We start from the raw sequence: 25,282 nt of genomic DNA on the forward strand, positions 1-25,282 counted from the left end.
TGTGAAACTGTTGCTTGATCGAATCCTGGTAATACCATTGAACACTTAAGCTCGGACTAGTTCTATTCTATTCCGGGATCTGAATATCTGCTTGAAGATAGCTTTCGAGATGAGCTTCCTGAAATGATCCACCTCACCTGTTGCTTTCATTGCCGCTCATTTCCCACCAGTTCATCCTTCAGTTGCACGCTTTGAATGGCCTCAGCAGATGGTTCGAATATTTTAGAATGTCACCCGTCTAGTTACTGACGCTGAATGAATCCCATCAGTTAATGCGATGTTTTCAAATAAGCCTGGTACACTCAGTGTGATACAGCTAGGATTGTGGTCCCGCTCCCTCCCCTCCCTCCCTCTCTCTCTGCTGTGCAGCTCGTCTCAGCAGACATTCACTTCGGCCCCGATAGATGTTGAGCCCTGTGTCGATCCCTCGCAAGCTGTTAGAGATCGATGGATGATCCTGCTCTGCCCTACGTTGGTCCATGGGCAGAGTCGATACCAGAGCGGGGTGGGTTACACCTGTTGCGCTCGCCCAGCTCGTGGTGTCCGGTATATAAATAAGCTGTGAACGAACGGGTACGTGCCGCCCGCTGGGCACCTGCGCGGCTGTCTGCGGCACTCAGACTGCAGTCATTGGTATTCGCTCAGCGCCCTAGTCGGTTACCCGACGGGCGACTGTCGACACGGGACGCACCAGACTGCCGTCGGAACTCGATTTATGGCACATGACGAGCACGTTTCCCGAGTTTTATGAGACGTCATTGGAATGTCATAGACCCATTTTTGAACATAATCGTTAGAATGGAGCAGAAAGTGCCTGCCGTTCTGTGAGTAGCTCTAGGATTTTCTCCTGTATTGTGTCTCTGACGCCGCCATTGCCCCTTGGGAGACCGTATGCTCTGATACCCAGTCAGTCTGCCTCCCCTCCGTCTCCGTCTGTGCTCCATGATTCCTCTGGTGACTGGCCATCGCTGTCAGCCTGTGAGTGCAGTGTCCGGCTCGCCTGTCCCTGAGTATCGTCTCGGACCGGCTCTGAGCGCCGTTCCTGGTCTGCTCCTAAAGTCTGTCTCCCATCGTCTCTGAGAATCGCCTAAAGCCGGGTTCCCATGCAGGCTCCGGGAACTGTCTCCGACGTCTCCTGCAGAGTGTACGACCAGGGAGAGAGGCGGGGCCGGCCCGATCATCGGTGGCACGCCACTCTCGCTCTGCGAATGGACCCTCTGCGGGCGTCCACCGCTCAGACCATCAGCGGCTGACGGGAACGACGCCGGGTGTCGCCGTCCTGTGCTTCTGTCCGCGCGCCGGGTGGTGGTGTCCTCTGGTGAGACTCGGGTGGTTTAACCCTCTGCCGGGGGTGTATGCTCCTGTAGGCTCAGCCTGTATGGCTCATCCGCCCACTGTGTTGCGAGGCAGAGGGTTTTCCGTCGATCAGCTCTCTTTCCTCCCTGCTGCCGCCGCCGTGCCCGGCTGGCGAATTGACCGGTCGGCTCGGTGAAGTGTCGACTGATCGACCGACCCCCGAGGTCGGGCCGCCGCCACCGCTGCCGCTGCCGCTGCCGGTGCCGGCGTGGCCAGGACAGGACATCAGCGGTCGATCATGGCCGACTTCCGGCACACGCGCCGGGCGTCGGGAATGTAGGGTGGAGTAGTAGTGCTTCCTTTTGCATGAAGCTAAAGAGTAGTCATCGGGTAGGTAAAGCGGAAGTTGCCCTAAATGAACCTTTCAGCATTGAAGATAATTTCCTCCTGACAGTGGATCGGAAAATGGTATGTCATGAGGGTGCACCAGGAATCCAGCCTGCCTTTCACAGAGAAAGCCATCGGATTTCGCACTGACTGAGCCGTTTGTTAGTTGTCTGCACGTGCTCGGCGTAGCGGGATGTCAACTGTAATCGGGGTCGGGTGACAATTACGGCTCGCTGCAGACGGACCGCCGGCCGGTCACTGCGGTCACCGACCCATTGGCACGCCCCTGTCCCGGAATGACGCACGCTGATCGTTATCCTCCAGATATGGCGGGCGTTCTGTGTAGCGGTGGTTCTGTCCGTGCTCGGCGATCTGCGTCCGCCGCGTGGGCTGAGTGGCGTGCCATGTAAGGATCACGTTACAAGCCGAGGTGTTACATTGATCGGTCGGTGGTGTTACATTGCCGGTCTGATAACACCCCACCTCAGCTCACCCCTGCCTGTCGTGCTCCCACCTCCGCCTGTCGGGCTCTCACCTCCGCCTGTCTAAGCTCTCACCTAGAGCCTGTCGGCGCTCTCACCTAACGCAGCCAGGAGCGGAGGCTCCGTTATCACGGCGGGTCCTGTCATCGTCCACCAGCCGCCACGCCGGCTGTTCCTGCCAACAGCAGCAGAGCGGGCGCCAGCCCCCCCCCCCCCCCCCCCCCCCCAACAGACACCCATCTCAGTCACACACAGCCACGGACACCTGTTAGAGACGTCCCCATACGAGGCACAGGGGATAATGCGGGCGGACCAGGACACAGAGACACAGGAACGAGCGTGATGCTCAGTAGGACATTGAATCACTATTTTGTCATAAGGTTAATTCATGTGCACTGCCCTTGGTATTCGCTTTGTGTTGGTGTTTGTTGTTGTTGTTGTTGTTGTTGTTTTTTATTAGTATCACTAGAGGGACAGCATTACGCGCAGCGTAATAAATCAATTTTCATTAAAATCGGCCCAGTAACGGCCGAGTTAATGCCAGAATAAATTTGGCGTCTGCTCCTGGCCGGCGGTGCTCTGTTCCGGTATTCATTGCCAAAGGTCAGTGACCTTCCGGCTCTGATTTCACCCAGTTTTGCAGCGAAGAAACTGAGCCTAAGGCGCGTGCCGTCTGCTCGGCGCCGGCCGCGGCCCAAAATCCCGCAAAGATGCGCCCGCCACGTGCAAACCACCGAACCCAACCCCACCAAAATTTAATACAACAAACAGATGCACGCGTCCGACTTGCGTCGAAAATTTCACCCCCGTAGCCCGCACCGTTCCGGAGCAATAGCCCGCCAAGCGTGACTGACGCGTTACATACATACATACACACGTACAGACATTTTGATTTTTATAAGAGTGACTAGAGGGACAGCATTACGCGCAGCGTAATAAACCAAGTTTCAATAAAATCGGCCCATTAGTGGCCGAGTTATGGCCAGAATAAATTTAGCGTCTCCTCCTGGCCGGCGGTGCCCTGTTCCAGTATTCATTGCCAAAGGTCAGTGACCTGCCGGCTCTGATTTCCCTCAGTTTTGCAGCGAAGAAACTGAGGATAATGCGCGTGCCGTCTGCTCGGCGCCGGCCGCGGCCCAAAATCCCGCAAAGATGCGCCCGCCACGTGCAAACCGGCGAGCGCACCCCCACCAAAATTTAATACAACAAACAGATGCACGCGTCTGACTTAAGTCCAAAATTTCACCCCCGTAGCCCGCACCGTTCCGGAGCAATAGCCCGCCAAGCGTGACGGACGCGTTACATACGTACAGACATTTTGATTTTTATATATGTAAACTAGAGGGACAGCATTACGCGCAGCGTAATAAACCAAGTTTCAATAAAATCGGCCCATTAGTGGCCGAGTTATGGCCAGAATAAATTTAGCGTCTCCTCCTGGCCGGCGGTGCCCTGTTCCAGTATTCATTGCCAAAGGTCAGTGACCTGCCGGCTCTGATTTCCCTCAGTTTTGCAGCGAAGAAACTGAGGATAATGCGCGTGCCGTCTGCTCGGCGCCGGCCGCGGCCCAAAATCCCGCAAAGATGCGCCCGCCACGTGCAAACCGGCGAGCGCACCCCCACCAAAATTTAATACAACAAACAGATGCACGCGTCTGACTTCAAAATTTCACCCCCGTAGCCCGCACCGTTCCGGAGCAATAGCCCGCCAAGCGTGACGGACGCGTTACATACGTACAGACATTTTGATTTTTATATATGTAAACTAGAGGGACAGCATTACGCGCAGCGTAATAAACCAAGTTTCATTGAAATCGGCCCAGTAGCTGCCGAGTTATGGCCAGAATAAATTTGGCGGGTCCGTATCAAAGCGTCCAAAACCGCAGCAACCAAAGTACGCAACATCCAAAACCGCAGCGTCCAAAGTACGCAACGTCCAAAATACGTCCAAAATCGGGTTTATAGGGGGCATTCACAAAGTCCAAAACCGAAACATCCAAAACCGCAACGTCCAAAAACGTATCATCCAAAAACGCAACATCCAAAGACGCAACATCCAAAGTACGTAACCTCCAAAACCACAACGTCCAAGACCACGACATCCAAGGCACGCAACATCCAAAACCAACCTAACCTAACCTAACCTAACCTAACCTAACCTAACCTACTGATTTTTGCCTATCCCTAACCCAACCAAACCTAACCTAACCTAACCTACTGATTTTTGCCTACTGGGGATAAGGAAACCCAACCTAACCTAACCTAACCTAACCTAACCTAACCTACTGATTTATGCCTACCGGGGATAAGGAAACCTAACCTAACCTAACCTAGCCTAACCTAACCTAACCTAACGGTTTTGGATGTTGCGTACTTTGGATGTTGCGTACTTTGGATGATGCGTCCTTGGATGTTGCGTTTTTGGATGATACGTTTTGGATGTTGCGGTTTTGGATGTTTCGGTTTTGGACGTTGTGAATGCTCCCTATATACCCGATTTTGGACGTATTTTGGACGTTGCGTACTTTGGACGCTGCGGTTTTGGATGTTGCGTACTTTGGATGCTGCGGTTTTGGACGCTTTGATGGTCCCCCAAATTTGGCGTCTCCTCCTGGCCGGCGGTGCTCTGTTCCGGTATTCATTGCCAAAGGTCAGTGACCTTCCGGCTCTGATTTCCCTCAGTTTTGAAAGCGAAGAAACTGAGCCTATGGCACGTGCCGTCTGCTCGAAACCGGCCGCGGCCCAAAATTCTGCAAAGATGCGCCCGCCACGTGCACACCGCTGAACCCACCCCCTCCAAAATTTAATACGACAAACAGATGCACGCGTCCGACTTAAGTCCAAAATTTCACCCCCGTAGCCCGCATCGTTCCACAGCAATAGCCCTTAAAGCGTGACTGACGCGTTTCATACATACAGACATTTTGATTTTTATATATGTAACTAGAGGGACAGCATTACGCGCAGCGTAATGAATCAATTTTCATTAAAATCGGCCCAGTAGCGGGCGAGTTATTGCCAGAATAAATTTTGCGTCTCCTCTTGGCCGGCGGTGCCCTGTTCCGGTATTCATTGCCAAATCAGACCTGCCGGCTCTGATTTCGCTCAGTTTTCGCAGCGAACAATCTGAGCCTAGAGCACGTGCTCTCTGCTCGGCGCCGGCCGCGGCCCAAAATGCTGCAAAGATGCGCCCGCCACGTGCACACCGCTGCACGCACCCCCTCCAAAATTTAATACAACAAACAGATGCACGCGTCCGACTTACGTTCAAAATTTCACCCCCGTAGCTCGCACCGTTCCGGAGCAATAGCCCGCCAAGCGTGACGGACGCGTTACATACATACGTACAGACATTTTGATTTTTATATATGGAAATGACTTGTTTGTGATTCATTTAGTGAAAGGTGCGCTAGCTGAATGTTTTTGCATAGTGCATTACGCATGTGTCTCTCTGTGTGTATGCTTTTAGGTGTCTCTCATGCGCCATTTTTTTCTCTCTCTCTCTCTCTCTTTTTTAACATATGAGCCAGTTCTGCTCGAAGCTGTAAGCACAAAATCTTTTCATTTCTGGCCATTGTTCCCAGGCAAATCTGAAATTTCGTTTGCAGATATATCGCATCAATGTTTATTAGGAATTCCACTTGCTGCTAATTGACACCATTCGTAACTGATGTATTGCGTTTTATTAGGTATTAATTTAAACAGAAAACAACTGTTTGAAAAATCCAAATGAGAAAGAAAATGAGCTGTGTCATTTACGTTTGAGATTATCCGATCGTCATTCGTTTGAAAACATCGTTATTGAAGGGCGATATGTTATTGAAGCCATCTGAACAATTTTTACGAGTGGATCACTCTGACAGTTTCAACGGACAGCTACCATTAATATCTTACTCTTCGGTCTTATATGTTCAAACCTTTTTCTGAAATGACCCTACTGGCTCTAACTATGATTTATTGTGGCCGTCGCAGCGTCCTACATTATCCGAAAGTGTCCCTACTTGTGCTAACCGTAACCTCTCTGCCGTTATCATCCAACGTCCTAAATTTTCCGTAACAGCCCCGCCGGTTTTGACCGTGAACCGTGCGGTCGTTACAGCGTCCTACACGGGCAGCAGCTCAGACGAGGATGACATCTCTCCGCGCGAAAAGTCCCAGACGGCCGGCGATGGCTTCACCGACTTCTGCATCAAGAACGTGGCGCAAGCTGCGTTCGGCCGGCGCGAGATCGAGATCGCCGAGCAGGGTGAGCTAGCGGAGAGGGGAGAGAGGGAGAGGGAGAGCAGGGGAGAGGACTAGCTTCTGGGCTGGTGTGGTACTCTGTCTGTTTTGTGATATCCCACTTTACCAACGTATTGGGCATGGCGTGAGATTGATTGGTTGCGGGCAGCTTTCACCTCTGAATAATATCAGTACAGAGCTATGAGTATGACGTCATTGAGTCCTGTGGGTCGATGGTTTGGACAGCATGTCATTATAAGTGAAAGTTCAGGCGCTGTAATTCAATCACAGATCCAAGGAAACTGGGTGCCTCGGTCACGTAAACGACTCTATGGACTATCTATCGCTGTGTTCAAGTGTGGCAGTCCATGCACGCCGTCCCTGCCTCACGACTGACCAATGTCTCCCATTGACACTCCTCCAGAGATGCCCGGCATTGTCGCCCTGAGGAAGCGGGCCGCGGAGGACAAGCCTCTCCGAGGTGCCAAAATCGTCGGCTGCACACACATCAACGCCCAGACTGCGGTACGTACCGGGACGGGCCTCAGAGCATTTACCACACCCTACTGAAATAAATACACTGCTAAAGCGCCGGGGTCCTGTCCTGTCTATGGAGCCTGCGGGAGACGGATGCAGGGTGGCTGGGATCGTCCCTCGCTGTCGCCGCTCGGGTGCGGTGCGATTCAGCGATCCGGACTCCGGACGATCCTCTGAGCGGTGATCCGGGCTGGCCGGACGATCCTCTGCGGTGATCCGGACTCCGGAAGATCCTCTGCGGTGATCCGGACTGGTCGGACGATCCTCTGAGCGGTGATCCGGACTGCTGACGATCCTGTGCGGTGATCCAGGCTCCGGACGGTGCTCTGCGCGGCAGGGGCGGCTCGGCCAGCCTCATTAGTCCCCGATGATCGATGTGGAAGGGACCCCCGCCGCCAGTCCTGGTATCTGGGACGGCCATCGTCGGGTGCCGGGAGGCCGCCTATCGCGGGTATCGCGGGCGCGGTGTGGTCGGCGCGGTGGTGGGCCCGACCCAGAGGGTGGTCAGCGGTGACAGATAGCTGGCACTGAGCCGTGCGGAGGGGATGTGGCGGCCGCTCTGGACATTCAGCTCACTGCCGGCGCCTCCTGCCCCGGCGCTCCTGTCTGGTCAGATAACCTGGTGGGTGGCCGTAATGAGACAGGGCGGGCAACCTCATTTTCCGCCTCGACTCTCCACGAATGAACGATCCGTCCGACCAATGCTTCTTTTTTAGATGGACGGTGTGTCATCGCGCTGACCGCAGCCGTACTCTAAACTTCCGGCTCTAGCGTATGTGGTTTTGCCGGATGTTACTGCTTCGTGTTGCGGTAAGAATGTTCGTCATTGTTTACTTCAGACGCTAGGCTGCGACTTTTGTTTCATGTGGCTAATGTCCTTTTCTTCGTGGAAGTGACTTGTGATATCAAGGCCGGCAAGAACAACATGCAGTGGCTGGTGCGTATCACCCACCGCTGAGTGTAAATATTTGCCATCGTCCCTGTTTTCGGAGGCACTCCAAACTCATCGCACCGCAAATCTGTTATGATTGTGACCAGTCATAACATATTATGACGCTTTCCGACGATACTAGTGTCTGTTCGTTCCGGGGAGAGTGACAGATGTGACCGCTGCCGATCTCTGTCGTCATCGGCTCCATTACCGTGTCAGTCTGACCTGCCCCGGCGAATCCCGCCCCTCCGCTGTCCCTCTCGTTGGGGATCGTGTCACGCCATCAACCGTTCGTTCATACATCCATCCTCCATCCATCCGTCCATCCATCCATCTATCCATCTATCCATCTATCCATCCATCCATCCATCCATCCATCCATCCATCCATCCATACATCCATCCATCCATCTATCCATCCATCATCCATTCACCCACCCATCCATCCATCCATCCATTCGCTCGTCCACTTGTCTTTCCGTCCATCCATCCATCCATCCATCCATCCATCCATCCATCCATCCATCCATCCATCCATTCGCTCGTCCACTTGTCTTTCCGTCCATCCATCCATCTATTCGTACGTCCACTCGTCATTCGGTTTTGTCGTCCGCTCGCTATTCTTTTTGTCCACCCTCCCACCGGGCCGCTGGAAGAGTGAATGTCCTGTTGGTCGATTTGTTGACGAGCAAACCGCCGGGGCCGGCCGCTGAGCCAGGCACCGCTCGCTATTGCTAGAGCTCGCGTGACACGCTCAATGGCTGGCGACCAAGGCCAGTCGGTACTGCGCATGTTAATGGCAGCACAAACGGATATATGCGCCCTATACTTGGTGCCATAAATTGTCGTCTTTGGCTTTATCAAATTTATTTTTCACATGCCACTGTTTGCATAAGGAGATGCCGGAGCTCTATTTTCATTAATATGTGTCGATTGGGCTAGTTTTGCGTGTCGATTTGGATAGATTCAATGTGTTAGAGGTAACGTTTTGTTTCTGGAAATTCCATTTGCTGTCGGGTGGTAATGATGCTTGTTTCACTCGCGCGGGTGCGACGTCTTCCAGGAGGGGCGGCAGGTGCTGTTTGGACAGGCCCGATATTGGTGTGTCCTCCGCCAACAGCCGGGTGTGGCTCGGTTCGGCCGGTCTCTGCTCCACCAGTCGGCCGGAAGCTGCCTAACTGCCCGCGGCGAACGCTGCGGTGGCCGAATTTAACGCTGGCTGGCACCGACCGCTGCGCCGTGCGTGTGCAGGGAAGTTAAACGGGAGCCGGACTGAGTCAGGCATGTCTAAACTACGCTGGGAAGACGCCAATTGGCCAGCCCACGCCGTCCAACTCGGGACTAGGATGTCCGGGTGTGATCTGTGGTCTGTTTATCAGAAGTCAGTTGGAACGGATGAATATTAACCAGTTTTGAACCACGAACTAGGAGCAGTACTGACCAAGGCAGGACCTTGAATGATGTTTTTATGGAAGGTAATTTTACATAGCGAATTGGGGCACGGGTGGGCACTGAAAAGCCCCATATCGGTCGCATCCATGTATCGGCTTGGCTACGCTTGCCTCAATACTGCACTGGCATCAATGAGCACGGTGGTCGGTGTGATCCAATATTCGATCGGCGCGTTTGCTATTGCCCGGTCAACATATGGAGTGGTACTAGCTTGGGGGGGGGGGGAGCTGAATATCGACGATACACATTGATCAATGGCATCAGACCAAGCCGCGATGATCTAACGATAGTGTTATCCTCGTAGGGAAGTGCGCTTCCACGGATCAAGGAGTCCAAACAGCTATAAGTATGCAGGTAATGAGTGTCGTGTGCGTCATGATTGAATAGGCAATAAAACGCTATGGACGGTTTTTCCTTCTGGAAAGCCGTGGTTTTGTCCCAGTCTGCTCGTCTATTTCTGTCTCAGTTGACGTCACGTTCATTTTTCATAGTTTGACATAGCGTGTTCCGATGGAGGCATTCGCCGCCACATGGTTGTGTCGTTTTTACCTCGTCCCAAGCGGCGAATGTGTGCCACAATGTCGTCGTCTAGCCGAGTGGATCTGACGCCTCAGACGTCTGTCGAAACCGTCGCCTCCCTTACGTCACTATTGGTCTTTATGTCCCGACTGTGGGCCGTCTGTGGCGTCATGCTCACTCTGGCTGCCGGGCACGTCTCATATCTGTGCGACTCTGTGGTAATTTATAGGCTATGGCGTGCTAAAAGTGGCGGCGGCGGCGGCGGCTGGAAGTTCATCCGGTCGCTCTCAGCCTCTCAGCTCTGATGGCCTCCGAAGTATCGACCCTCAGGCGGTGGTTTAGATCTGTATTCTTATCCTGTCCGAGATCTGAACACCGGTAACACAACCTTGCCGTGACGTCTGACAGCTGAATTTGATTTTTTCCGGGAAGGAGACGATCTCCCTTCCATAGCACCCACAGCCGTCAGGTGTTATTACTGTTGGCAGAGCGGCAGGTATCTGCTATACTACAATGGACAGCTCGGCGGGCCAGACGTGCTGCAATGGCCGCGGTCCCTCCAGTGCGGCGGACCCCACGGGACCCAGTCGGCAGCGGCCGAACCCGGTAAACCAGCTACAGTGGCGTGTTGACATTGGCATGAGTGGCGTGACGGGCCCAGCGCGTGCGGTGGTGCGCATACATAATACATGGAGCTAGGTGCCGGCACTGACGGAACTCCTGAGCTGAGTGGCCCCTCATTGCAGCGAGCCTGAGCTGAGCTGGCTACCTCAAGACTGCGAGCCTCAGCTGAGCTGGCTCCATCGCCTCAACTAGCCTGAGCTGAGTTGGCGAGTTGGCTCCCTTACCGCTGCGAGTCTGAGCTGAGCTGGCTCCCTTACCGCTGCGAGTCTGAGCTGAGTTAGCTCCCTTACCGCTGCGAGTCTGAGCTTAGCTGGCTCCTTCACTACAACCAGCCTGAGCTGGGCTGGCGGCTCCCTCACCGCAGCCAGCAGCAGAGAAAAGCTCCTCCTGTGGTATAATGGTCCGTTGGGGATAAGGCTCTAACTTTGGATGATAATAGATGTATGGGCGTCTTAATGGCTTATATAAGTTTGGCATCAGTTTGATCGTGGTCTTATTCCAGAGTGTTGTATCTAGGGGAGCGGTGTGGAAGTGTGTAGTTACGTTATAAAGTATAGTATGTGGCAAGAGTGTATTGCGTCATCGTAACAGCTGCACTACATTTTCTGCTTGTGGCATATGATTTATATTCCATTTTATCTCCCTGTTTCGTTTATCCCAGGGAGTTGTTTTTGACTGAGGGCAGTTTTTGTTTCTTGTGAACCAATTACGCCACTCGCACTCCCAGCCCATGTATCTTGACGTTAGACCTATGTAGTTCTATGCGACGTCAGTTCTCTCGCTTCCATCGCCATTCTTATCCCGACTAGAAGAAAAGTTTAAAGGTAGTGTGCCAGCTTTCTTGGACCGTATGGAGGGGCGTTCCACGACAAATCGACAAATAAAAAATTAAATTTGCACCCTCATATTTTATTATTCGTTGAAAACTGGTGTAAGGGGTTGTGATGGGCGGGGAAGCCAGCTGTGGCAAGGATTTTTTTCTTCGAACAACGGTTTCCGAGATATAGCCTCGGGCAATTCCTGGAGTTCGCGCTGCAGCCCTATGTTTGGCGGCCTATAACTCAGAAACTATTGGTTTTTTACGGTAAAAACTTTACATGGTTCAACTCACAATCAACCAACAAACATTTTGGCTATCACGGATTTTCAATTTTTGAAAATTTTGATCACGTGACCTTTTGTCCTATTTTTCGAAGAGTGACCTTGATATTTTCCCCACTGAATGTTGCAATTTTGTCTGATGACGATTAAAGCCTTATGGATTGCCATTCATATGCGATAATAAAAAAAGTGGTTATCGCCCTGCATTGACCTCAGGTCAGGTCATTTTTATGACCTGTCCATTATTACGAGCGGGAGCGACAGCGAGATCTCGAGAATAAAGCAAGATAGCGACAAGCGGTAAACGGTAAAGGGTACACACGGATAAGGTCTATAATTTTTACTGAGGTCATTTTCAGGTCAGGTCAAAGATGACGTCACAGGAGCTAAAAAGAAGTCAAAATAGCGGCACTATACATATATATGAAGTTTTTCTCGAATAACTTTCAAGGTATCCCAGCTAGGAACAAACTAATAGCACCATCGTGATCCTCTCGTCGATCCGCATCGAAACATATGTATGTTGACCTCGAAAGGTCGAAAGGTCAAAAGTTGACCTTAGATCACGTGACCTAGGGTCAACTTTTGACCTTTCGACCTTTCGAGGTCAACATACATATGTTTCGATGCGGATCGACGAGAGGATCACGATGGTGCTATTAGTTTGTTCCTAGCTGGGATACCTTGAAAGTTATTCGAGAAAAACTTCATATATATGTATAGTGCCGCTATTTTGACTTCCTTATACCTCCTGTGACGTCATCTTTGACCTGACCTGAAAATGACCTCAGTAAAAATTATAGACCTTATCCGTGTGTACCCTTTACCGTTTACCGCTTGTCGCTATCTTGCTTTATTCTCGAGATCTCGCTGTCGCTCCCGCTCGTAATAATGGACAGGTCATAAAAATGACCTGACCTGAGCTCAACGCAGGGTGATAACCACTTATTTTATTATCGCATATGAATGACAATTGATAAGGCTTTAATCGTCATCAGACAAAATTGCAACTTTCAGTGGGGAAAATATCAAGGTCACTCTTTGAAAAATAGGACAAAAGGTCACGTGATCAAAATTTTCAAAAATTGAAAATCCGAGATAGCCAAAATGTTTGTTGGTTGATTGTGAGTTGAGCCATATGAAGTTTTATCGTGAACAAACTAATAGTTTCTGAGTTATAGGCCGCCAAACATAGGGCTGCAGCGCAAACTCCAAGAATTGCCCGAGGCTATATCTCGGAAACCGTTGTTCGAAGAAAAAAATCCTTGCCACAGCTGGCTTCCCCGCCCATCACAACCCATTAGACCAATTTTAAGCAAAAAATAAAATATGAGGGTGCAGGGCACTTGTCGATTTGTCGTGGAACGCCCCTGGAGTTAATGGCCCAGATAAGGAGAACCGGATTTTTAGAACTTATCCATACCTTCAAAACTCATGGAAACGTCTTAAATTCTTCAAATTTTGAGTACCCCAGTGCGAAATTCGCCCCGACGGGTTGTCGGTCGTACCCCAACCACATTTCACACCACTATGAACAATAAATGCACACACTGAAATCGCTATTACCGATATGCTCATCCAATCAAGTTTCGATAAACCCGTTCATCATCATCTCCTGCGGTTTCGAACACGCCTGTTAGGTGGCTTCTGATGCTCGTCGAGGTCGGAATTTCCAAATACGCGTGGTGCGTCGGGCCGCGCGCTCTGACTTCGGCCAAGAAAAATGCGTCAGCTGATCATTGTCATTTCTGCCACTTGCGTGTGGTGAAATAACTTAACTTATAACATAACTTATAAGACGGCTTTTTCATATCAATTATTTTACATAAAATCATATTTCAAACCATAAATAATGTTCGACAGCCAAATAAAAGAAACAATACCAATACGGGCTTACAGTTTAAGGCTCGACATTGTGTTGTCTACGATTAGACAGCTGATAACTCATTCCCGTACGTCGTATGGTCGTAACACTATAATGACCTTTGCTTATTGTCACAAGTGCGCCGCATTCGCGATTGTTGCCCGACGCCTGTTTGCAGGTGAGCCCACTACAGTTGTTATACATATCTAAAAACCGAAAAACTTTTAGGCGAAAAAGGCACTATTCCAGGCCCATTTTTGATTTTTTTTGCGATATTAGGTAAAAACAGAAGCTTCTTATCCTAGGAAAAATAAAATGGGAAATCTTTCAAAGGTGGCACACTACCTTTAAAGGGACCCTCCCACCTTCCAAAAAGTTAATGAATTGGCATTAAAGTGATGTCGCTCGGCTCAGAAAGAGCAAAAACGAATATATACCAAATTTCACCGAAAAAAAAAGTATTCACCGGTTTGCAAGTTATTAGACTTTTACTTTTGTTTACTTTTTTGGGATCTCCGCTGTTTCTAACGACTTCATTTTGGAAGTGCGGCGTTTGCGGCAGATGTTGCGCGCAAATAGCATATACCACCACTGCTTCACAAAGATGTTAGTATAAGGTTTTAAAATCGTTAGATCACCACTGACGTCACAAATTCTAAGGGGGCATCCCAATGCATTAGCCCCCTAGAATCCTAAAACTGCAAGTTTGAAATTCCATATCTCCGAGCATTTTTCGATGTTGTGAGTGCCCGAATCGGTATTTTCAGGCCTTGGCCACCAATTTGGCTATCTCAACTCAAAACTAATGTTAAGGTGGGATGGTCACTTTAAGTATCGTTGGTATTGGGTCCGGCTGTGCCTGGCTCAATCTCTGGTACTTCATCAGTGCAGCATTCCGGGGAATAGTGGAAGCATCGACCGAATGCAGTCTCGTCCTGTACATAATGTCGGTGGCATTTTTTATCGAGCCGGTAGTTCATGCAGTGCAGGTGGAAAGGCACGTAAATCCCTCCTGTCCAAGTCCAAAATGAAATGTCTTCTGCAACAGCCACCTGACAGTGGAGCTGATAATAGTCTATCGATTGTATTGGCACATCGCGATATTATGGAGCCGATCCTTTGGCGGGCCGTATTCCTTCCTATTTTAAATATGACACTTCGGAGCGGGCTAGATCGTGTCGTGCCGTCGTTCAATACGGCCGGTATTGGCGACTCTGCCCGCTCTCTGCAGAGTGAACCCTGGCGCTCTATCCCCGATCCTATCCACTGCGGCCGGCTGGACCCGACTCGATTCTGCTGAGCTGGTAAAACCCCTTTATTGCGCCGCGGGCCTAACGTGTGGCCCTGTAATTTCAGTGATAACCCTGCCGTGATAGGGTATCGAAGGGATCGTTTGGTGTTGGTGTGCAAAGTTAGGTGTTGATTAGATCTGAGTTGGGTGTGAAAGTTGGGTGTGATATATTGTTACCATAGATCCTTTGCTTTTGTTTACGATGGTGCCATTGAAATTGGAATGAATTTTGCCAATGATACTGTTTTCGAGTTTCCAAGGTTGTCTAATCGCTCAAATGTTGAATGGATGGACTAAGCATTTTTCGTTTTGCGTCTTCTGTCTCTAAGCGCATCTAACGGAGCCCATACTGCTTAATTGTGTCCGCTCGTTTTTAGCACACTATTATCTCGTCGTTGTTTCTCTTGACCCACCTGCCGGTTGTCCTATTTTGATGTCTGGCTAGCTGTCGGTCGGCCATTATCTTTCTCTTCTGGACATTTTAGTTCCCCTCCCCGTACGTTTTCCACTGATCGTTTGCTGTCACACTGGCTCCCTTCTGCCCCCTCACACAGACTCTGCTGACCGTTGGTCACCACTCTTACCGTCTTCTGACTTTTGGTTCCTAGACTGTTTTCAGGACTGTACGTCCCGTTGTTCCTGCATTTCTACCTTTCGTCCCCACTTTGCTGGCCGTCCGTCCCCTCTATTGCTGTCTGCCGATTTGCTGACTCCCCCTCCTCCGCGTCTGTTTCAGGTGCTGATTGAGACGCTGATCTCCCTGGGAGCCAGCGTACGATGGGCCGCCTGCAACATCTACTCCACTCAGAACGAGGTGGCCGCCGCCCTCGCCGAGAAAAGTAAGAGCCCACTATCTCATCGGACGCTCACAAGAACAGCATTTAGGTTGTATCTATATTCTATAGTGCCCATAGCAACACGTTAGCACTTCCATGCAGCAACACCTGCATGAAAGAAAGTGCAGATGGAATTGCTATACAGGTGGTTCTGGAATTCATACGGTAGCTGGTATAAAGTTCAAGTGCTGAGGTTATGTCGTGTGTTTTATGCGTCCTTATGAACGCTGAGCGACTAGGTTAGTCAGAGTATCATTGCAATATTTTAATTATAATGAATGTTATTAAACGTGAAATTAATATCAGCTATTATGAAGCTGCATTTGGGTGGACCTAATTAAAACATCTAGCTTTTATTGGATATTTTATGCGGTGCATGTGATGTTTGCAGCGAGCGTCTAATTTTGTCTAACATTAATCGTACCTATCTTATGGTGCATTTAAAGACATGATGTGGAGATGAATTGTGAATTAAAATGAAATCGGACTTACTCCACAAGAGTTCGTTGGGTCGGAGCTTTCGAATTGTATTACAATTCTTCGTCAGCGAGAGTCGTATCGGATGTTAAGATCGAATCGAAGGTACAGTGCGGTCAGGTACAGGTACAGTCACCCATATTTTGTTCGATCCGCACTGTACCTTCGATTCGATCTTAACATCCGATACGACTCTCGCTGACGAAGAATTGTAATACAATTCGAAAGCTCCGACCCAACGAACTCTTGTGGAGTAAGTCCGATTTCATTTTATCTTATGGTGCATTAACCCGCGCCCCGTTGGGCTCTGCCGAGCAACGCGCCCGGTTGGGGGGGGGGGCATTTTGGCCCCCCCCCCCCCTAAGATCTCGAGAACCACGCAACATAGCGACAAGCGGTAAACGGCGTTGGATAGCCCCAACGGGGAACTACCTTGTGACCCAATTTTATTGACCTAGGTCAAACCGATGACGTCACAGGTCAGGTCAAAGGTCCAATTTTCACCGTTTACAGGCACTTCAAGAAATGCGTTGTAAAATCGAGTAAAATGCATTTCATTGAAAATCATCGATGGGGAAATGTTCTTCAAACACATATTTTGCTATTTGAGGTCACTGATACCAGGTCAGGTCACAGAGGTCAGGTCACGGGGGGGTCACAATATGAAAGTGTCGTGTGATACATGTTTTATGGTCCATTTTACATGACAAATGCGATTATATGGGTCAGGCAGCCTTTGGGGCCAGCTTAGATCACGTTTTGGTCAAGGTCAGGTCAAGGTCAGGTCAAGGTCAGGTCAAATTAGGTCAAATTTCAAAGTTAATATTTTTGCATAAAATGGGTATCGAATCGATGCAGCTCGTCACGGGGAGTTCAATGGTGGTCTTTGTTTTGCCGTACGTGGTCTAGAATTGCTAAAAATTGAGTTCAAAAATTTGACGTCATCATTTTTGAACAGTTTTTTCGCTATAACTTGGCCAAAAATCGAGATATCGATCTGAAATTTGGTATGTATATAGAAGAGCGCTGGGACTATCACATATATTCCGGTTTTTTCGAAATTCGTAAAAATTTTGGATTTTTTCAAAGTTTTTCTAAAAAAATCAATTTTTTGAATTTAAAACCAAAAATTTTGAAAATCCGAGATAGCAGTTTTGTAGCGCCGCTTTTTGTCTACTAGACCATATAAAGAACTTTGAAATTGCTTGATAACTGTAGATTTGGTGAGCGTTTCAAGATTGCATGTTTTTTGCTCATTTTTGCTCGAACATGACCTCAGTTTGACCTCAATAACTCCTGACATAAGGTGACCTAAGACTTGAAATTTGGTGTGAAGGTGTCAAATTGATGCCCGGGAAGGTACTGAAAATTTGGCGGCGCTGCGCGCCGCCGTTTTCTTGCTATTCAGGAAAAACCACAGGGGGGGGCCAAAATGCCCCCCCCCCAACGGGGCGAGGGTTAATAATGTGTTTTTGTTTTGTTTGCAACTCCGGAAAAGCCATTACTGCCTCACTTGCTTCAAAGAAGTTACCGCACCCTCGATACTCATCCCAACTTTTGTGTTAAGTTTTCGATGTCTGAAGTGCCTGTCGAACATGATTATTTACGTTGGTTGCGCACCTGGTCCCTTCATATCGTTGTGCTCTCGTGTCCAGCTTATTACCATGAAATGACGTGGCCGAAATGATTATTTTAGCCTTATTTTCCTGATGCCCTCTGAGTAAATCTCGCACTCAATCCCCTTCCGTCTGTTTCATGGTCCGTTCTGTTTTGTCACCCATTTTGTGGCAGCGGCTACAAGCTGACGCCGTCTCCGGGTGCCTCTTCTCCCTCCCCCCCCCCTCCGCTCCTCGAGTACCCCCGAGATTCCCCAGATGACAAACAGCTACGACCCGACCCAAGCGATACGCCGAATCTCGACAACAGCCGCGACAACTCGGCGCCAGCAGCCTGCCTTCCAGCAGCTGCGCTCTAATTGCTTCCAGCTTTAATTCCGTTCTTATTTTACGTCCCGTCGTAACCCGGGGACTGTAAACTGACGCGGACGGGCGCTGACGCCGGGCGGGCCGCTGACACCGAACGGGCGCTGACGCGTGTTCCCTCGTCCTGCCAGGCATACCGGTGTTCGCCTGGCGCGGCGAGACCGAGGAAGACTTCTGGTGGTGCATCGACAAGTGCATCAACGCCGAGAACTGGCAGCCCAACATGATCCTGGATGACGGCGGTGATGCCACGCATCTCATGCTGAAAAAGTACCCGGCCATGTTCAAACTGATTCGCGGTGAGTCAGCGCCACCTACACCGATGGTTCTGCTGTCCCTCCGGCCATCTGACGGCTCTGCGAGGAAGCGATGTGCTATGGCGTTGGGAGGTTTTCCGTCAATGCAGATGTGAATAATCAGCCTGAAGTTTGATCCTACCAAGTTGTTCTCGAGCACGTCTTAGAAATTAAATAGTTTTAGTCAGAACCCGTGCAAATACATATGCGCACTTGATGGGAAGCTCTAAATCTGGTTAAATGATTGAAGATTTTGCCAAAAAAATCGTCTGTGTTCTGTTTAGAATTATTTTTACAGGGCCTTAAATCTCAATCAGCAACTGCATCTCAATCAGCCACTGCATGATTTTTTTAATTGAAATGTCTTGTCGCAGTGAAGTGTGCCAACCCGACTGTCACTGTGCCTGCCGTGCTCACCGCTCCGTGTCTCTAACATCATGACCATGTGCAGGTATTGTGGAAGAGTCGGTGACGGGCGTGCACCGTCTGTACCAGCTGAGCAAGCAGCAGAAGCTGTCCGTGCCGGCGATGAACGTCAACGACTCTGTGACCAAGACCAAGTTCGACAACCTCTACAGCTGCCGCGAGAGCATCATTGACAGGTGCGGCGCGGTATTGGCTGCTCTCGTAATCTCAGGTTCCATTACTGAACGTGACTGGGCACACAGACACGGGCTCAGTTGTCTGTGTTTATTCGTATTCTCGCTTCTTTGTTTTTGTGTTGTTGGTGCTGTAATTGAAATGCGACACATGTTCACAATCAGTTTCCGGAAATATTTTGTCGAGCTGTTTGTTTTGCAGTACGGTCGCGTTGTCGTAAACAATGGGCCCTGCCACCGACACACCTGACAGTGTGCTGGCTTAATAACAGACCATGCGGGACGTTTTTATAAATGTGTATTGTTCCAGCTCGTTTGTAGTAATTAAACCAGTAAAACGCCTTTTGGGCGAAGAACGAGCGAGCGAGACAGTGAGCCCTGCACGTGCGGAAGGGCGAGAGGGTACTTCCAACGGACTTGCGCAAAACACCCTTCTAACCGGTCGATAGCCGTGTGCCAAATTTGAACGCAATCGGCCCAGTCATTCCTGAGATCTGGAAGCGGCATTCTGCACGTGCAAACGGGTCCAAACTGACTTTTGCACGGCACCCTACTAACTGGTCCCCAACCGTGTACCAAATTTGAGCGCAATCGGCCCAGCCGTTCTCGAGATCTGGAAGCGCCCCCTGCACGTGCGCACGTGCAGTAGCACCTTAACCGCAACACATGGGAATGCATTGCCTGGAGGGTGCCTACCTGTATGCCAAGTTTCAGCGAAATCGCCCCAGTAATTACAGAGTTGTTAAAATGGGAACAAATTTGACACCTCTTATTGTTGTATTTTGCACGAGCACTGGGGGTGACCCACATGCATCGAGATCGAGGGTATCCTATTTTTGGTAGAAGGGATGCTGTTACCCTACAAAAATTACCGCAAGTCAATCGCCTAAGCGGCTGCTGTGATATGAGCCTCTCAAAATCACTACTTTTGCAAAACAGCTTGAACACCCTTGACTTTTCACGTGGCACGTGCCACGACGGTCACTGAGGTGTATCAAAAGTAGTCAATTACGGGGTAGAAGGGGTGGGGCTACCCAGCAAAAAAGACCGCAGGCCAATCGGTCCAGCGGTTGCTGAGATATGAGCCTCTCAAAAGCGTTACAGGCCGGGCCGGGCCGGGCCGGGCCGCTCATACTGAGATTTTTCCGTTATATTGAAAAGACTCGCTTCGCTCGCTGCGCTCGCTCGCTCGTAATAAGCTACTTCATCCTGTCCTAGATAGCTCTGGCGTGGAAATGTCGTAGTTCAAACACTGCAGCTAAGACTCTTTAAAATTTCGTGGGCATCAACGAAGATTAGTTGCCGTAAAATTTTGAATGGGATTGGGTTGACCAACAACGTAATGATGTAAAATTAGGGACTTTTGAGTATCATTTCACTTGTTTTATTTCGCGAGGTCCATTTGTTATCCTGAGAAGCCCAGAGGCCTTGCCATTTATCAACTCGGATGTCTTGCAACGAAATAGCTTTCGCAACTGAAGCGACATCTGAAAACCGACAAATGTCTCATATGTATGCAGTCTTGACTAACTACACCTTCTCTGTGCAGTTACATTTGTAAAGCTGCTCTAGGAAGTGGTGAGGTCGTCTTGTGCGAGTCCTGGCTGACCTGTTTCTCCCCTCCGGCAGTCTGAAGAGGGCCACCGATATCATGTTCGGCGGCAAGCAGGCCATCGTCTGCGGTTACGGCGAGGTCGGCAAGGGCTGCTGCCAGTCCCTCAAGGGGCTCGGCTGTGTGCTCTATGTGGCCGAGATCGACCCCATCTGCGCTCTGCAGGCCAGGTAGGTGGGGGCATACTCTGCGCCCGGGTGTGTGTGCTGCGTGCTACAGGATCACACCCTTCCATTCCCGATCCATTTATTCATACGTATATTGCATATGGCATAAGCAATAAGCATTCATGTTTCCATGATTTGTCTCTATTTCTTACAGTTGAATTCTGATCTTTCCGGTATTTTAATTTCCTTTCGGCTCCTCAGCCCTCAATCTTCGTTCAGCCGGCAGAAAGTATTCCGGTACAGCCTACCTTCAGGCGCTGACCACTGCTGCCATCTACCGGCTGTTTTTCAAAAACAGCAAGACTTACTGTTTCCGTCAACTTCTAGTGCGTCTGGATGTGTCAAGTTGAGCATTGTTGGGCTGTGGTGATGTGGTGAATCTGTTCTGCCCATCACCAAGACATATTTGAGCTATAAAAGCGTTTTCCCGTCATCTCCGCCTATGCGCGTCCTGTCACGGTCTGACCGTCATCCTCCCCGGCAGTATGGACGGCCTGCGCGTGGTAAAGCTGAACGAGGTGATCCGGAACGTGGACATCATCATCACGGCCACGGGCAACAAGAACGTGGTGACGCGCGAGCACATGGACCGCATGAAGAACGGCGCCCTGCTCTGTAACATGGGCCACTCCAACACCGAGATCGACGTGGTGAGCGGACGGGGAAGCTGTGGTTCGGAGGGCTGCCGCCAGGGGCGCTGGTGTGCAACCGAGTGGCTGGATCGCTGGGAAGTTCAATAGATGCCACGGTGATGGGCGTATTTATTCTGAACTCCTATTCAAAGTCGAGTAATGAAGTGCCGCTTCATGTAAATACTTTGTTTACTGAGCTTGTGAAAGCTTAATCCAGAATTAAGCTCCACTCTATGAGAGAACCAATTGTTTTGCTATTTTCAGCCTGTAAATAGCGATTCAAATCTTGTCTCAGTCCTGATGAGAGAGCCGTGTGTCAAATCCTAATCAAGCGAGGAAACAGAATTGGTCCTCATGGATATTGTATCACTTCAACACATTAAACAAAGGCCATGTATCCTCCCTGACATAGATGCATGAAATACTTGGACGCTTCGTGGTCTTGTGACGCTAAACTCCAGTTGCGATGTTACTCCACCCAGCGGCAGCAGTTTAGGACCTATCAGAGGTATCACGCCCAGTACACTCCCGTCTGACCGCTGACCTGTCCTGCCCACAGAACTCGCTCCGCACGCCCGAGCTGACCTGGGAGAAGGTGCGCTCCTCTGTGGACCACGTCATCTGGCCGGACGGCAAGCGGATCGTGCTGCTGGCGGAGGGCCGGCTGGTCAACCTGACCTGCTCCAGCGTGCCCTCGTTCGTCGTCTCTATCTCGGCGGCCACTCAGGTCAGTGACCCGACCCGACCCGACCCGACCCTCTCTCTCCCGTATCCGGTACTCTCTCCCGCCCGGTGATTGGCGGCGGGCGGATATATTGTCTCGCGTGTTATTTGTCTGAGTGATGGACGCAAGTCACTCCGCTAATATGCTAAGTGACAGGTGATGAGTGATCAATGGAGCGACCACTGATGCAGTGGTCTGCCGTAAATTCGATCAATCGATTTTTGGTGGAACATGAGCGGATATTGATGTCCATTGTGTGGGATCGCGGCTGCGGTAATCGTCGCCTTCATGTGACGAGTATTTCGCGTTTGTCGCTCCCATGACTGTAGCAGTGTCAAAACTTGTTTTACTTAAATATCTTCCTTATGTATTGCGGGACCACTGCAGACGCCCGGCTCTCCCACACCCAAATAATCATCATCGGGCGCGTGCTGGGACGCTCCGGGACGGCTTCCGACGGCCGCCGTCCGTCGGTCAGCTGATGCCGCCTCGCGCCACCCCTCCGCCGCGCCGGCCGGGCACGGATATAAATGAGGGGCAGACGGACGGCGGGCCATATAGAGGAACATTATCCGGTTCCGCCGAACGGCTCGCGCGCCGCGACCGCGCCGCTTCGGTGAACACTCGACGGAAGTGGCCAACCGACGCTGAATGCAAATGGTATTGCGGCGAATTCGTCTTGATATTTCGGAGAAGGCACCGCTGCCCGTCGCCTGGGTTCGATTGGTGACCATCGCTCGCCGCTCGGGCGGCTCCGGTCGCGCCACGGTACGGTTTCAGCCGGGCGTGTGGAGCCGGAGCCACTGCCGACGCCACCCCCGTACCGTCGAACCGGTCGGGCCGTCCGCCGCCCGCCATGATATATGATCAAAGTTGGCCGGCTGATTTCATGCCCGGACGCCGGCAGTCGGCCCGGCCCCGGGTGTGACGTCACGCTGACGTCACCGCCGGTCGGTCGGGCGGCGTCCGTGCGGCACGGGCTGCGCGGCGGCTCTGTGCGGGTGCCGGTGCGAGTGTGCGACGGCCCGGAGCCGGGTCCCGGACTCTGCTCGGCGCGCACTGCTCCGCCTTCTGCAGCGGCAGTGCGCAGCTGGTTATTAATGGCCGCCGGCGATCAGTTGTCGCCCACTGTGCGCCTCTTATCGGAGCGGCTAATTCGGGAGCGGCCGCCGCCGGCGCCGGGCGCCACCAAATGACCCAGTCAGTCTCTGGAACGCCTTCCCGATGGCTGTAACAGCGCCGCTAATGACTATTAAACTGAATGAAGGATGCGTTAGTTGGGTGGAAATGAAGCGTACCGGATGGATGCCGTCACTGCGGGCTTTGGCAGCCCATTGACGTCACTATGGGATTTGCCAAGTTTAGCAGTCTGGTGTTACAGCAGTGGCTGATTATATCTGAGAAATGGGATCTCCTTGGTTCCGCCGTGCTGGCCGCTTTTTATGTGACATCCTTTTTGAGGATGTTTAAAACAATTAAATGGTTCGCCAAGTCTATCCATCTGAACAGCTCAGGCAATCTAGCGCTCGAATTAATCTCATAAATGTATTGCTGCGGAGCCTGCAGCTGGGACGGCTCTCAGAGTAATATTTCACTCGCAGAGCTGGCCGTTTTAAATATCTCGCCAGTTAAGTGCTATTTGCTAATGGCGGCAGCTGGCGCGTGCAGCTGCATTAAACGGTCCGGCCTCGGGGTCGACCTCAGTCCGTCCACGGCGGGACCTTGAGCGGGGTCGAACTAACGGTGCGCTGTCCCTCTGTTCCACCCGACCCGCCGTGTCGGGGTATGTTCTGCGTGTTTGGGGTGTCCCCTTCTGCCGCTTCTGACAGCTGTGCGCTGTTCCGTGTGCTGTTCAGTTGGCCGGGTCCCTGTGTCCACCGGGTCCCTGTGTCTACCGGGTCCCTGTGTCCACCGGGTCCCTGTGTCCACCGGGTCCCTGTGTCCGCCGGGTCCCGAGTCTTCCGCCACCATTTGACGACCGTTTTGTGGTATGTGCCGCAGGCCCTGGCGCTGATCGAGCTGTTCAACGCCCCAGCTGGACGCTACAAGGCCGACGTGTACTTGCTGCCCAAGAAGATGGGTAAGTCCACCAGTGGTAGCAAGATGGCAGGACCCTCTCTGACGCTCTTCTGTACTAGACTCATTAGTGGCCAGTCTTATTATGTCCGTTATCCGGTCTCCTGTCCGCAGTCCCCAATACGTCTCTCGTCCATGCCCAAGGCGGCGGTGGCAGCCAGTGTCCTCAACTGAGCCCCGTCGGACCTCCCGCTCCTCCCGTCCGCCCAGCCACTGACGGACGGAGGCGCCTGCCTGTCTCAGCCCCCGTCCCCGCCCTCCGCCGCCGGCGGCACCCAGCGCCGGCTCCGAGTTGCCCGCCGCGTCTTCAATATAGACACCGGTATGAGCGCGATGTGAGCGCCGACCCTCCGTCTATTTCAATAAAGAAGCAAAAAGGCGTCTGCGTCTCGGCACTGCGTTATGAACCTATTGAAGATGTTTACCGATGTAGAAAAGAAATGGTGTCGCGCGATATTTGAGCACGTGTTTGTTCCGTTGAAGTCGTCTGACGTCACAAGCGATTCGTTTCCATTAGTTTTGAGTTACTGTTGTGCTGCAATTTTTCATTTGCTCTTTTCAAGTCAAATATCAAATTAAGCGTATTTCTGGGCAAAACGAAGTGAACACGTCTGGGCTAATCCGTCGTCATATTGTCATCGCCTTCGATAAATATGTGTCCACCACTACAGCGATCAAGAGATGCCTGTCTGTCTTTGTGTCTGTCTGTCTGTGTATGTAGCCTGCGTCTCTCTGTGCGCCGCAGATGAGTACGTGGCCAGCCTGCACCTGCCCTCGTTCGACGCCCATCTCACTGAGCTCACTGAGGAGCAGGCCAAGTACATGGGCCTCAACAAGGCCGGTCCGTTCAAGCCCAACTACTACAGGTGAGTGCGGCGCTCCACGGCTCACGGCCCGGCGCTGCTCGCATTGCTCGTATTGCCAACGTGCTGTGGTCCTGGCGGAGGGCGAGATGGCGGCCTGATGTGTTTTTTTCTGTCATACAGCATTATCCCTTCAGTTTTTCGTTCTCCATAATTTTTGTTGTTGTTGTTAGGGGCGATAGTGCGATAGACTTGGTCTGTTTAGAGCTTCTAAGCTTCAAATTGCTAAGGCAATCATTTGACTGATAAGGAAAGTCTATGAGCGGGACAAAACTCCCGGTAGGTTGTAATACAGAATAATCACATTTCGGGAGT

At 51.1% G+C, this 25,282-nt stretch overlaps 1 protein-coding gene across 3 annotated transcripts in view; it reads left to right on the forward strand.

The window, feature by feature from the left end:
- LOC122374842 (adenosylhomocysteinase-like 1) overlaps nt 1–25,282 on the forward strand; it is a 38,022-nt gene that overhangs the window by 8,544 nt on the left and 4,196 nt on the right. For all 3 annotated transcript variants that reach the window (XM_043353849.1, XM_043353848.1, XM_043353850.1), the window contains 10 exons: nt 6,264–6,410; nt 6,810–6,910; nt 15,440–15,542; nt 18,130–18,297; nt 18,746–18,896; nt 20,523–20,675; nt 21,157–21,322; nt 21,864–22,031; nt 24,030–24,108; nt 24,850–24,970. In XM_043353849.1, coding sequence (XP_043209784.1) covers nt 6,264–6,410; nt 6,810–6,910; nt 15,440–15,542; nt 18,130–18,297; nt 18,746–18,896; nt 20,523–20,675; nt 21,157–21,322; nt 21,864–22,031; nt 24,030–24,108; nt 24,850–24,970 — 1,357 coding nt within the window. The remainder of the gene's footprint in view (nt 1–6,263; nt 6,411–6,809; nt 6,911–15,439; nt 15,543–18,129; nt 18,298–18,745; nt 18,897–20,522; nt 20,676–21,156; nt 21,323–21,863; nt 22,032–24,029; nt 24,109–24,849; nt 24,971–25,282) is intronic.

The sequence above is a fragment of the Amphibalanus amphitrite genome, unplaced genomic scaffold, assembly GCF_019059575.1.
Source record: "Amphibalanus amphitrite isolate SeventyFive unplaced genomic scaffold, NRLGWU_Aamphi_draft 001725F_arrow, whole genome shotgun sequence".
NCBI classification, from domain to species: domain Eukaryota; kingdom Metazoa; phylum Arthropoda; class Thecostraca; order Balanomorpha; family Balanidae; genus Amphibalanus; species Amphibalanus amphitrite.